General features: G+C 37.5%; 1 protein-coding gene across 1 annotated transcript in view; it reads right to left on the reverse strand.

Annotated features, from left to right (window-relative positions):
• The window catches only part of ddx31 (DEAD (Asp-Glu-Ala-Asp) box polypeptide 31), a 133,189-nt gene that overhangs the window by 68,687 nt on the left and 49,329 nt on the right, over window positions 1–15,173 (reverse strand). Inside the window, exons 11-14 of the mRNA XM_039764299.1 lie at window positions 14,204–14,323; window positions 12,565–12,671; window positions 7,735–7,958; window positions 7,038–7,214 (exon numbers count right to left, since the gene is read on the reverse strand). Of these exons, the coding sequence (XP_039620233.1) occupies window positions 7,038–7,214; window positions 7,735–7,958; window positions 12,565–12,671; window positions 14,204–14,323 (628 nt within the window). The remainder of the gene's footprint in view (window positions 1–7,037; window positions 7,215–7,734; window positions 7,959–12,564; window positions 12,672–14,203; window positions 14,324–15,173) is intronic.

Genomic DNA, 15,173 nt, shown 5'->3' on the forward strand with positions numbered 1-15,173 from the left:
CCTAAACCCAGGCTCGATTTAAACATTGTATAAAAAGAGTCACATTTTCACAATGAATGATCAAAAACACTGACTTTGACTGCTAAAGCTGTATAAAGCTGTTGCTGTTACTGCCAACACTGGACTCTATTCACTGTACTGTGTGAATATACATGGGTTATCCAAGTTGTTACTCTGTACATCACAGCAAAAACAAGCACGGAAGCCTACTGAAAAAGAACTCACTCACACTATCATACACCACTGGTGACCCAACTGTATGAAAGCACTTCTTTGTTCTTGATAGACGACACTGACACAGTCATGTTGATTCACTGTGAAAGGATACTGCAACAGCTGAACTTGCAGATATTTAATGTAGGCACCCGATTCTATAGGAGATCAGGCTTCGCAACTACAGCTTCATGTTGCCACAAAATAGATCATGATGATGGAGGCAGAAGAAGAGGCGGAGTGGTAGCTCTGAGACCAAGGATCTGTGCTGGTATCCCGAAGGTTGCCAGTTCGAATCCCCATCACCACTAAAAGAGATCCTACTCTGCTGGACCCTTGAGCAAGGCCCTTAAACTTCAATTGCTCCAGGGGTGCTATACAATGGCTGACCCTGCACTCTGACCCCAAGGGGTATGCGAAAACTAACAAATTCCTAATACGAGAAATTGTATAAGGCGAAATAAAGAACAAAAAAAAAAGACGACTCACACCAGCACAGGTACTTGCTCTCATCCAAGGTGATGATGATGTGGTTGATTAACTTCTTTGTTCAAAAGATCAGGCACCAAGATACCACTGATCAAAGCGAGGCTGAGCCCACGTGCCTGAGCTATTGCTCAGCAGTTAAGCCCTAAGGGCATATTATAATGTAGATGAGCACCTCAGAGGAAAACATTATCTGAGGAATATACAAGGGAATTCCTCAGTAAATATGGAGAGATCACCAGATTGGGGCCTCAAAAGTGTAGAGATTGGTGCTATGATTCTAACCAAACTGTTATGGGCCCAAGTGTTCAATCTCTGGGATTATTTATCTAAGCGACTTAAGTCACATGGGATCTTGGCCAAGCAGATGACTAAGTTTGTGGCTGAGGAATACCTGATGAATGTACTGTCGATATATGCCAAATAACTAGGCCATAATTTTAGCCCATTGTTCTTTTGTCAAAGATGGACAGGTAAATGGGATTCTTTAATGACATCAGGAACCTTAACCAGGTATTGAAATTTAATGCCTAGCCTTTGGCCAGGGCTGAAAATCTTTTTGAGAAGCTCTGTCAAACGAGTTTCTTAAACGCTACTGATATGACCAAAGATTACTGGAAAATTGCTAAGGCAGAAATGACCAATAAAAAAATAAACAAATAAATTAATAAAACAACAGACACACATATTTAGCACTCCTAGTGGATACTGGCACTTATTGTGTCCCTTCCTATGAGCCACACACCAATGCCTGCTTAGGGAATTTGGTCTACGGTAACTAGATAACTAATGTACTAATGTTCCTCTCACCTTGCTAAATCCACAGCTTAAAGATTTCAGGCTGCTTTCGGTGACAAAAGGTGTTCCTATAATTATAATTCCTGTCTATAAATATAATTTATGTATATTCATTCAGGGTTGGATCATGCCTTGATCCCAGTACTGACAGGATATTCTCCAGTCAAATGCAACCATAACAAGGGAAATTGAATGAGTTTTTGCACAAGTGTTGTATAATTATATTAGGGCAATCACTTTAGTCATTTCTAAATTATCCATATATTTACAGCTATCCATACTTCTCACTTTATTCAGTTCAAGTGTATCGAGGAAGCCACAGCCTAACTGGCAACAATGGATGTGAGACCGGAATTAATCCTTAAAAGTACAACCATCTATTGCAGAACACATTAACTCACAAACATATACTTTTTGGGGACAATTTCAGGTCACCTGTTAACTTAAACACACACACCTGTAACAAAAAAGGCATGCATCCAAATTCACCATATCACTACTTATTTATATACCTTATATACCAGTATATTAGTACTATCAACACTAGTAATTAAACATATCAAAATAAATTGATATTCAATAATAAAGTGATACAAGAATTACATGCAAGAACTGATTAGAACAGACTAAAAGAACAACCTTTATTCCCTAGCATTCAAGAGGTTAACTTGTAAATAAATCAAGGACATTTCCTTCTCCAGGGTCCCTGTGGTACTACAATTGAGGCATAATAAAGCTCAATTAGTGGTTTAATTAGCAGAAAAAATGCAGGATTTTAAAGGAGGTGCAAGCATGTCCAGTTTTTCTCTAGCCTGAGATTTATGGTAACACAAGCCTGAGACAGAGTGAAATAAGACTGCATACAGCTGCCAGCGTGGGTACTGCAATAAACCGTATTAAAATATGGTACTTGCATTCATATTATGGCTACTAAGGAAAGATTTAAGTTTACGCCTGCAGTAAAGACCGGAAGGTTTTAGGACACCCCAGGTACTTTGACTTTGTATACACATATCCAATTTCAGAACCTGCTTATTCCATTCTAGGGTTAAGGCAAGCAGAAGACTTTATTTGTAGCACTGGGCACACAGTAGGAACCAGTCAGTATTTAATCTAACATTCACATCTTTAAGATGTTGGATAAAAGTGAGAATCCATAATACTAGGAGAATATATAAAGTGCACACAGAAGAGATAGTAACTGGGGTTCAAGTACTAAAAGGATGCAACACTAACTGACGCATTGGTGTACTACTTAAACTTACACCAATAAAAGAGAACATACTGCATACAGTACATACTACCTAAATGAAAACAATAAATTAAACCAAATAACATGCAGACACCACACTGATAGTAAGTTGATTACAAATCAGATCCAGATTCCTACAGCTAAGAGGCATGAATAATAACCAATGCACAAACATGTGAGCCAAGATGACAAGATACAGACTAAAAGGTATTTTCAGGTTTCAATAGAGCTCCGCATGTACAATGTGTGTCACACTCCGCTGTTCTAAAAATAACAGTAGGTGCAAGAGAAAACCAATGTGACAATTTTGTGAAAGTTCTATATCAAGCATTAAATCAAATAAGCTATAAACAAATACACAAAAGAGTGTAAAAATGTACTGAAATCTGACACGTGACAAAGAATAGACTGAATGTTTCACACCAAGATTAATTCTGTAAGGAGTAAGATTCAAGACACTCTGAACTAAAAAAGGCACTATGAGTTAGAAACATAAAATGCAGAAGAAGGGTGTAATTTGTACAGTTAACGTCCATTATTTTATAAACAAATGTAATGTACACATGATGTGAGTCACTGAGTGACTAATTTAACCAAGCTTGATGGACTGAATTGTCTCCTCTGGTGTATCAAAGCTCTGTATTCTTGCATAATGAAATCTGCATAATGATGAACTACAATCTAGAAATACATTGTCTATTATATGTGATGGCTACATCACTAACCAGCTTTCTTTGAAATTTCTAAAGCATCTATTCAGTGAAAATATTGTGAGCCAGGACTAAATGGTCTAAAGGATTTAAGTTTGTGCAAGACAACAGAGGCGCATTGATACCAGCTAAGTAAAAAAGCTTATTGGCACAACACATAAATCTTGCATCATTTTTCAAATGGCATTAAATAACAGTCAAGTTTAAATTGCAAAGTACTAGATGCATGAAAATTATTACTTTTACTTTAATTGCTATCATGCCTATGTATGTTAGAAAAATTCTGCTTTGGTGAAGCTCATAAAAATAAAATATTAATATATACAACATAATAACAGCAGCAGTAATCATAGTAACCAAAATGAAAGCCACAGAAAAAAACAAAAGCTTAAAAGGAGGTCTAATGCTTACTTGAGCTTACTTTGGGAAATAAGAGCAAAAGTGCATGAATTTTAATAAAAGATAAGGGCACATCAAATGTTTTTCCGTCTGAACCTTAAACTGGTATTCTATGGCACTGATCTTTCAACAGGGTAAATACCAGCTCCTGTGTACTAAAATGCATACATTACAAGCTACTAGACTTTGTGGTTTAAGTTAAAAAATGATGCAAAAATACACAATCTAGTATTGTGTTCTCACTGAATTTATAATCCACTCATCCATCCATTATCCAGCCCGCTATATCCTAACTATAGGGTCACAGGGGTCTGCTGGAGCCAATCCCAGCCAACACAGGGCACAAGGCAGGAAACAAACCCTGGGCAGGGCGCCAACCCACCGCAGGGTGCACACACACACACACCCACACACCAAGCACACACTACGGATAATTTAGGATCGCCAATGCACCTAACCTGCATGTCTTTGGACTGTGGGAGGAAACCCATGCAGACACAAGGAGAACATGCAAACTCCACGCAGGGAGGATGAGACAACAATAAGCTGTTGGAAATTCATTCTTATTTAGTCAACATATACTAGGACTGGCGCCCTTCATATGGGCCAGAGAATTTCATTATGACAGGATGTTTCTCGAAGATGATCCAGGGTCCTTTGACACTGATGACAAAAGAAAACGTTGTCACAATGGAACCAATTATAAAGGAGAAATGAAGAGTGAAAGAGTGTGATATTGCAGATACTGGAAATTAGTTATAGATGAGCTGAATTCATTCTGCGTGAATAATTAGACATGAACAATGTCTGTGCACTCTGGGTGCCCTGGATGTTGACTTCTAAAATGAAGCAATCCAATGTTTTAAGGAGAATCCTGAGCTAATGAATTTGGACTGGGAGAACTTTAAGATGTGTTTTACAAGTTGGGTATAACTCTTTGACTAACAGTAAAAACAAAGGTTGAAAAAATGGAAGCATGGTAAGGAAAGTAGTTCACTACTTCATGAACATCTCCATCCTTACACCGCACAGGCTGCTCTGTAAAATTGTGGATTCAAAGAGATGCCAACCTCACTATTTCCCAAGACCTGATAATCCCCAATCTAAAAGGCTAACCCTGTTGGAATTGATACACCACTGATGAAGACATCAAGTCAATCACAAAGAGGTTTTTGCAAAAACAAAAGACAATGTTTTAATTGAGTGGCATAATAAAGCATTATAGCCATTATAACAAGTATTCAAAGGGATTATGAGGAAAACAACATGCTTGGTTTTACTATCGTTTCACTTGATAGATCAGAGTTTAAATGTTTTGATCACCCTTCATAACCTTATTGCAAATTCTTAAAATTTCAATGCTATTTTTTTTTTTTAAGTATAGTAAAAAATACCATTTCATACATTAGAAAATACTTTTTAGTTTCTTGTCAATGCAGTCATTCTCAATCAAAGCCTGATATACAGAGCAAGACATTTAAATACAAACAATGAGGTCTGGGCAATATGCCTCTAAAAATCTAAAATTAAAGTTAGTAGATAGCTGAGCACCATGTCTAAAAGCTGTACCATTTCATGGGGAAGGATGGCAAGAAGAAAACAAAACTGATAAAATGAGAGACATAATTAAAAGAAGACAATAAAATTAAATAAGAATGAGGCGGACATGGTTGTGTAATAATAATAATAATACATTTTATTTATATAGCGCCTTTCCCATGCTCAAGGCACTTACAGAATATAAGAAAGAATGGCAGGGTAAACAGTATATAGCATAGTACAAACCAACTAAATAAATAAAGAAGATTAAGACAGTAAATTCAGAGAAAGCCTAACAGACAACATAATTGATGGTCTAGCACACACACCTACAGGTTACATGAGCATCTTGACATGGAGGTAAACTGAGAGAAGGGGAAGAGCTAAAAGCCTTCCTGAACAGATGAGTTTTAAGTTGTTTTTTAAAAGAATTCATGGAGTTAGCTGACCTGATTAATTTCGGTAGGTCATTCCAGAGTCTGGGTGCTATACAGCTGAAGACCCTGTCACCCATGGAGTGTAGATTAGTGTGGGGCACAACAAGATTACCAGAATCAGAGGACCTTAGTGAGCAGGCAGGCACATAGTGATGACACACTGATGTAGTTTGGCGTGAGGTTATTTAAGGTTTTGTAGGTCACTAGTAGGATTTTATATTCGATTCTGTAAGACACAGGGAGCCAGTGAAGATGGGGCAGGAAGGGTGTATTGTGCTTGCTGCTGCTGGCTCAAGTGAGGACTCTTGCAGCTGAGTTTTGAATAAGCTGGGGCTGTGATATAAGATTAGAAGGGGCACCTGCCAGCAGCGAGTTACAATAGTCTATGCGGGATGTGGTAAAAGCATGGACAAGTTTCTCAGCATTAGATTGCAGTTACACTACATTAGTGTAGCGGATAATGCTGTTGTCCTTACATCTCCAGAGACCTGAAGCGGATTCTTGGTTCAGTCATCATCTGTAAATGGTTTCCACACAGTGCACTTGTATGTGTGTGTTACTTTCCAACATTCTGGTTTCCATCCATATCTGGAATGTGTGAGTGTGGGTTAGTGCATTAATATTTCATCCCATCCACAGAGTGTGACATCACAGATTGGGTTGATACCTGCCTCACACCCAGTGCTGCTGGGATAAGGTCAAGCTTCCTAAAGCCATGTAATAGAAAAAGCAAGTTTATCAAATGGCTGGATGGATAAAAAAGAATAAATCATTAAATGGCATTATTTTACTTTGTTAACAGTTAGTAATAATTTATATTTCCTATTTCATTAGTTTAATTATAAATGTAATTTATAGACTCTTTACTCTAGCCTCCCAATTGTTGATCATGCCTCTTTCAAAGATTCTTAAAGAATCTTTTTCAGACATTTGCTTACCTTGTTTTCAAGCCAGTGTTATATGGAATAAAACTACAAATAAATACCTAACCACACCCGTTTTACCTTTAGGAGCCTTTAGAAACAGAATAGTTATAAAAACTTTAAGAACCTACTAATGTTGGTATGTGTACATTCATTTACTGTATGATTAACAGCTTTTTTGTGCTTAACTGTTACTCTGTTACAGTATATCTGTCAATCAGGACAGTGTTCAGATTTATGAAAACAAAACTAGAAGAAAGCAGAAGAGAAATGACCATACCTGTTGGTTCATGCTGCCATGCAACTTTGTGAAGTCCATCAGAGGAGGCTGAAGACCCATGGATGAAGTCTCTTGACCATCAGTACATCCACACAGAACATTTGTCAAGAGCGTGAAAAGAAATTTGACCACCTCACAGCTGGATGCAAACACGATAATCTTTTGATTCTTTTCATGCTACAATTATTGGAGGAAAGAATACATACGTACATGAAGAAGAGTTCTAGAATCCACAGCTGCACGTTTTTTTAAATCCAAATTTGCAAGGTGTTATGTTCTAACCATATTACACTAAATAAGCTTAAAATTCAAATTTTATTTAATTTGGAGTAAAAATGGCAAAGCACTACATACTCTGTCAAAAAGCATTACAGTTAGTCACACCAGGCCTTCTACATAATGAGCCAAAAGGGTTAGTAAAATGCAAAATAAACCATTGATTTCTGTCATGTTTTTCTATAGATTGTTTATGGGACACATCATTAGAAGCTGCAAAAGGTTAAATATGTGGCCCCAATAGAATAACTACCGGTTGTAGGCCTAAGGTGTTAAAGGAAAAATACATTTCAGAATTTAAATGGGATGCATATTATCTTAAATTATTCAAGAAACAAGCAAGGGAGAACTGAAACAGCAGCTTCAAAGGAAAATCTACCAAGTAAGTCAGATGGAGGACCAAAGTTGATGTACCACTCACTTTACACTTCTCCATAATGAAGGCTGCCAGCGTAACGAGGCGCAACTTGCTGGGAACAATTACAACATGCTGCTTCAGTTGCTCTGGGATAGCAAAACTCTCAGAGCCACCAATGGATAGCAGGTTTTGTGGCTGTTCAGTGTCTTCTTCATTTTTAGATGATTTCGTGAAGACCTGCACAGTGACAGGGTCCCTCATACTGACGTCAGCCAGCTTAATTACACCTGAGAACAACATGAAAGGTAAGGAATTACACAGACTTGGGAGGAAAGAGCAAAATGCAGCCATGACTTTGCAAACAAGAGAGCATTACAGGAATTTAATGTTTGAGAGCACAGAAAGAAGAAAGGCTGCAGTATGGGTTTGTTTCAAAGTGCTTTAATTGTTTTGATTTTTGGGACAGTTTTATAAACTGTTGTGCTGCACTATATGAAGAAATAGATAAAAGGATTAGGCACCACCTGTGAGAATACAAGCCAAACTACTGGACAACTGAATTTCTTAAACACTAGAATTACCAGAGCCTACGAAAAAACTCGTAAATCCATCCCACCTTAAATCGCTTCTTAAAATCGTTCACAGCTCTCCACCAGCATCTTTTGTCATCTAAATGTGCTGATAAAATCAGGCTGCATGCAGCCAGCTATTCCATCCCCCCACCGACTTAGAACGTGCACAAACGTCTAACAGCTCATGCCTTGAATGATTTTCTGTGGAGTTTTAGAGTGGAAATAATAGATCGTTGTTTGGAACACATGCATTTCATGTGTGCTCCGTTTCTACAGTAATCTGTGTAAACACATTGTTAAAACAGAAACGTTTTTTATATTCTAGTAGTAGATGACAAAATGTAGGCATAAACTATATAATGTATGAAGCCTGAAGTCCAAATATCAAATAAATACTTTCACAAAAGGTACAAATCTACAGCCGCGATCACGAGCCCAAACACACCCCACCCCCGCATCTGACACTGCTGTTTTCACATAGACGCGCTGTAACAGAGGTAAACTCAGCTCCCTTCTACATCGGAGCAAGAATGCACATACCATTGCTTGCATACTAAAGTGTCAGCAGGTACTTTCGTGGCATTACACACATTTTTGAGCATGCCCTTTGCACACTACTTGTGACTTTAGGAAGTAAGTAAATAAATAAAGGTAAATCGTGTCATAAAATGATTTCTTCAAAACGTCACATATATTTGTCTCTTTCCTTTTTTAAAATGTGCGTACCTCTGTTACAGCGCGTCTATGTGAAAACAGCAGTGTCAGATGCGGGGGTGGGGTATGTTTGGGCTCGTGAACGCGGCTGAGATAATAAAACTGACTAAAAAAAAAAACAAAAAAACCAAAGCTAACCTTTACAAGTATCATAAATTACACCGGCTGTTACAGACTGAAATCAAATGTATGTTTTTAGTCTAAAATAGTAAGACTAAGAGCAGTTTACTTCTCAAAACGGAGAGGTGCAGGATCGAACTCGCGACCTTTTGATTCTCAGTCGGTAGCTGATTCTATTGCGCCACAGAGGTAGTCATAATAAACAGGTGTCAATGTCGCATGTTAAGGCAGCTTTTTGTTTCTGCAGTTATATTTTTGAATAAAAGCGCAATTGTTGTGTTAGATTTGTACGTTTTGTGAAAGTATTTATTTGATATTTGGACTTCAGGCTTGATACATTATATAGTTTATGCCTACATTTTGTCATCAACTACTAGAATATAAAAAACATTTCTGTTTTAACAATGTGTTTACACAGATTACTGTAGAAATGGAACACACATGAAATGTGTGTGTTCCAAACAATGATCTATTATTTCCACTCTAAAACTCCACTTCACTCCCAGAAAATCAATCAAGGCATGAGCTGGGAGAAGTTTGTGCCCGTTCTAAGTCGGTGGGGGGATGGAATAGCCGGCTGCGTGCAGACTGATTTTATCAGCACATTTAGATGACAAAAGACGCTGGTGGAGAGCTGTGAACGATTTTAAGAAGCGATTTAAAGTGGGAGAGATTTACGATTTTTTCGTAGGCTCTGGTAATTCTAGTGTTAAAGATCTTGAATGACTGACAATATGGATAACTAAAAAAGCTGAACAGAGTAGCCAAGTATATATTACAGCACAATTAGGCAAGAGTTTTTGGCTTGAATACTTCAATTCATAAAAGGAATAAGCAACATTTTGAAAGCTGTAGAAAAATACTGTGAGAACATGCACTCCAGGGATTGAAGTGGACAAAAAATTACCATCACTACGCAAATGTAGAATAAAGGAAGTTAATTTGCAGGAAGGCACTGTGTTGCCATGCTGTATGAACCTCTTTTCCTGTAACACAAGGAGGAACTCTTGCCGATCAATGGGGTGGATAGGCAGTGAATTACATTTTCTGCATGTCAAACACCGGTAGCAAGTTAAAGCATCCTTGGATTTTTTAGGTTATTCCATAGGAAGAAAAATTTAATTTAACACAGTTAAACACAGTGGGATTTAGTTGAAATGTGAGAATAGTAAGTCACTACCAGGGTGCTCAGATACTGTATGTAGCAAATAAGACTCAAAGAGAGAAGGAAGTGCACGTGTTTTGAAAATGGGTAAGAAATGTCAGCATTCAGAACAAAAAAGACCTATTTTGCCATATCCATTAGGGCAGTGAGAACTGCCTTATTTTGGTGTGTTTGCTGCTTTCGAGAACAATCAATATCCTTGACTCATAGGTGTGTTGGGCTCAAGACACTACTGAACATTACTAGTCATTACAAATATCCAGCCTGGGGATTGCCTGTGTACTGTAACACTATTTTCATCACCAATACCAAGTTAAACACTCATAGCTAACTAATTTTATCATTGCACATTCTAAGCAGATTTTGAAGTAGAAATGAAACCTAAATTCATTCAGAGTACCCGGATAATCAATTCAATAAGTACTACATAGTACAGATGAAATTAATATCTAAAATCCACACTTTGATCACACAGCCCATAATTCCTTTTTCCTCCTTTAGGTTTTAATCACTATAAAATCTACTAACTATCTGGCACCAACTCTGGACTGTTTTCAGATATTGCTGTATGTCACTGTCTTCTAAAATCTTCTTTCATCCATTTTTAACTTTTTACCATTCTCTGTCTATTAATATGAAATCTGTTGCTGCTGCTTACACCTTTTTATGCAAGGCTGCCTTCAAGTACTAGCTCATTCAGCCAGTTTGGGAGTTGGAGCTATCATAGTCTGCTCCTCTTGTTTCTGACCTTATTTTTAAGAACATCGCTTTTGTTTCTAGAAATCCCAAGACATCGCACATCCCAATTATCAGCATACACAATTCAAATTTGTCCCATGCCTGTATTTCACCCCGCATAATAATCCCCTTTGTTCTTTATTGTCTTCTAAACCCATAAGTATTTTTTTCACATACTCGTATATATACTGGCAATGTCCTAAAGTTTCAGGTTTTGATTTTTGTACTGTAGTTTCTTTCTTCTGTTCTCTTCTGCACTCTTGAAGCTTTCCTTCTCTTGGATCTTTCTGCTTTCCAGCAGAGATTATTCTCCTTGGGCATAACTATTGCAAAGTTAGCCCTAGCTTTGAGCTGGAAATCTCCTGACTGTATATATTTTATCTCTGGAAACTACTTTTGACAACCTTATGTTTCTTGAGCTACCTGCTGCTAAAATTAATGGTGTGACCATCTCAAAGTAGCAATCCTTTACACAGGTTGTTCAAACTCACCTGGATGGGAGTTGTGGCTTAATGTCCACACAGTTTTTTTTTTTATGTGCATCTGTCCCTTCTCTCTTTCATAATTAACTTCTGCTATTTATACTAAGATGTCATTTTTAGTATTTAAATAAACATGAGAACGTTCTTTCAGACTATACTAATTAAAGATACCTGCCTTTAATTTAAATATTAAACACTTACAGAACACCTTTACTACACACAAATAAAAAAAAACCTTTCATTAAAAAATATTGTGGGGAAAATGGATGCTTTGATGGATGAGAAATGAATACAAATGTAAGGAGTCCATACCTGATTCATTGTGCAAACCAACTTGATATCTTATTTCTCTTTATCTTCACCATAAAGGTATGATACTATTCCTGTTTCTTCAATTAAAGGTCAGATGTTAATCGCATCAGAGACTGTAAAGTTAGTTAGTGCAAGTGAGTGTGGGTCAGTGTGTGACATCTCATTTAGGTGGTTTAATGCTTTATATCCTTGGCTGGTTGAATAGATGCTAGCTTACTGTTACTTTGCACTAAAAATGCAAGTTCATAAAATGGCTAGGTGGAGGTACAGTTAACTGACTGATTATTATCAGATGTCTTAAAAATATACAAATGATAAATCAAAACAGCTACACAAAAAGTTAGTAATACTCAGTTTCAAAACATGTAGAACAGAACATGGACAGCTTCCCTCAATGAATAAGCCTTATATGAAAAGAGGAGTACTGTGTAACAAGGATATTATCTACAATTCTGCTCCATACATGTAATTTTTTTTATTTTTTATACTGCATTGAGGATTTGTTCTGTTCTATGTATTGTATTGTATTGACCCCCTTCTTTTTGACACCCACTGCACGCCCAACATACCTGGAAATGGGTCTCTCTTTAAACTGCCTTTCCCAAGGTTTCCTCCATTTTTGCTCTACAAGGGTTTTTTTTGGGAGTTTTTCCTTGTCTTCTTAGAGAGTCAAGGCTGGGGGTTTGTTAAGAGGCAGGGCCTATTAAAGCCCATTTGTGGCACTTCTTGTGTGATTTTGGGCTATACAAAAAATAAATTGTATTGTATTGTTATTGTATAAACATTTTACCTTCTGTCCATGTTGCCGACAACAGCACATTCTGTCTTTGTTGACACGATGTGTTCAGAGCGTTCAGTATGGAAGAAACATCCTTTTCGAATCCCAAATCCAGAATTCTGCTCAAAAGATAAATATTTAGGTTTGCTAGACAAACAAAGTGAAAGTTTTTGAGCTTTTCACTTGTTTTCCATTTGTTTAAAATTCTCTTCACAATGACACTGCACTGGAATTATAATTACAATTTTCATAACTACTAGGAGAATCAGATACGGAAACCACAAATGTACAATATTAAGTATAATTAAACTATTAAAATCTCTGTGAGCAACACAGCATGCACAGCAGCATAAAAGAGTGACAAATCCAGGGATTATCAGTGAAATTAGACAATAATTTCCATTCTACTTGTCCACAAGTTACAAATTACTGAAAACATTATTGAAAATAAATTGTACTCTCTCCAAGAAGAAAAACTTACCATTAAGCGGAGGTGGAAACATAAATCCAGAGCACATACTGTTTTTACCATTATGCTTGCTGCTCTAATTAATTTTTAAACAGGCAGGTCATAGTGCATCTTGCTTGCTCCCAAAATAATGATATGGTTATATTGCACTATAACACCTTGCTTCCGCACTATGTTATGGGACCTGTCTTTAATACAACAAAAGTGGACCCTGCAAAGCATGGCTCAGTTTTTACATACATAAAATGCGGAATAAGAAATATCAAGGTAAGTGAATTGAAAATGTTTTAGTTGTGGCTACTTTATTGTATACTGTGCTTTTTTTATATATTTAGCAACAATCTCCAATAGCTATTCAGGAAAACAATTAGAAATATTAATATCACTATCCCACACACTAACTTGCTCCCTATCCATATATCAAGCCTCCTCTGTTCTTCCATTGATCCTCTGACCCTGCCTTTCTTTGCTCAGGGTTACAGGGAGCCCGAGTCTACCTTGGCAGCAGGGATATCAAAGGCAGGAGCCATATGTACACAGGCAGGCTCTCTCACACCTGATCTATTAAGGGGTTTCCAATCCACATAATATTTTTGGGCTGTCGGAAGAAAGTTAAATATTAGGTAAAACATCAATGTGAGCAGACAGATATCAGACAATGCCCTTTATACCAATGGCAATACGACTTTATAATGTCTCACCTGTGACTGTTCTTTTTATCTATAACCAAGTCAGGAGTTTTCTTTCTTTTTAGTCACACTGGTGTTGTTTGTCATAATATAATTAGATTATTTTTATTAAGCTTCCATAAAAGCCAAATTTCTCCCTTGTGACAAAGTGTAATCGATCTTCCTATATGTTATGCAGAATGCAATGGAATTGAAACTGAGCATTAAACTGGTATCCAAACTCCTAAAGACTGCTGCATAATGTGTTACATCTCTATGCAGTATTATTTCATTCCACAACCTAACACTACATAGTTCAAAATGCACAAAATAAACATTTTTCCCATTATTTAGGTATAAATTAGAAGGGAGGTTCAGCAAAATAGTTTAGGGATTGCATATCACTTCATTTCAATAGCAATAATATTAAAAGATCTCATACTTCAACTGAAAATTGTCAAAATTACAGAAAGAAAATGAAAAAGTGAAACAAACAGCAGACCATCTAACCAACCTGTCAGCCTCATCCAAGACCAGCCACTTAACAGACTTAAAGCTGACACTCCTAGTGTTGTTGATGTGGTCAACGAGACGGCCAGGGGTGGAAATGAGAATGTTGATTCCTTTCCGCAACCTAAGTGAAATGAAAATTGGCATCAAATTAAAGTTAACTGAACTTCAAGCACAAGCCACCTCTGAAGTAGAGAGACCTTCATGTTGTATATATTTAAAAATAAGATGTTACATTCACATCTTCAATTGTATGGCAGCTTCAGTTCAATTTCCAAAACTTACTTACAGTGGTACCCTAAACAGGCAATGAATGGTCAGTGAACAAACCTTTGATATACTAATTATTTTGGATAAAAAAAAATTTAAATACGTAAAATTAATTTAATATTTTTTTATCTATCACATGCCCAATGTCCATCCATCCATCCATTTTCTAACCCGCTGAATCCGAATAGGGTCACGGGGGTCTGCTGGAGCCAATCCCAGCCAACACAGGGCACAAGGCAGGAACCAATCCTGGGCAGGGTGCCAACCCACCGCAGGACACACACAAACACACCCACACACCAAGCACACACTAGGGCCAATTTAGAATCGCCAATCCACCTAACCTGCATGTCTTTGGATTGTGGGAGGAAACCGGAGCTCCCGGAGGAAACCCACGCAGACACGGGGAGAACATGCAAACTCCACGCAGGGAGGACCCGGGAAGTGAACCTGGGTCTCCTAACTGCGAGGCAGCAGCGCTACCACTGCGCCACCGTGCCGCCCCCATGCCCAATGTAGAAATGAAAAAAATAAGACAAAATTACATATAATACGCAGATACAGGAGGAGGAGGGTGGGACCATGCACTGCTTACAATGCATTGCCGCACCTGGCACATGACTGACCACCCGGATTGGGATCCAAGTGCAGCCGTGCAATGGGTGACACCTCTGCACCATACTGAACAGTGTGAGTTTTTTTTT

The sequence above is a fragment of the Polypterus senegalus genome, chromosome 9, assembly GCF_016835505.1.
Source record: "Polypterus senegalus isolate Bchr_013 chromosome 9, ASM1683550v1, whole genome shotgun sequence".
In the NCBI taxonomy this organism is placed as follows: domain Eukaryota; kingdom Metazoa; phylum Chordata; class Cladistia; order Polypteriformes; family Polypteridae; genus Polypterus; species Polypterus senegalus.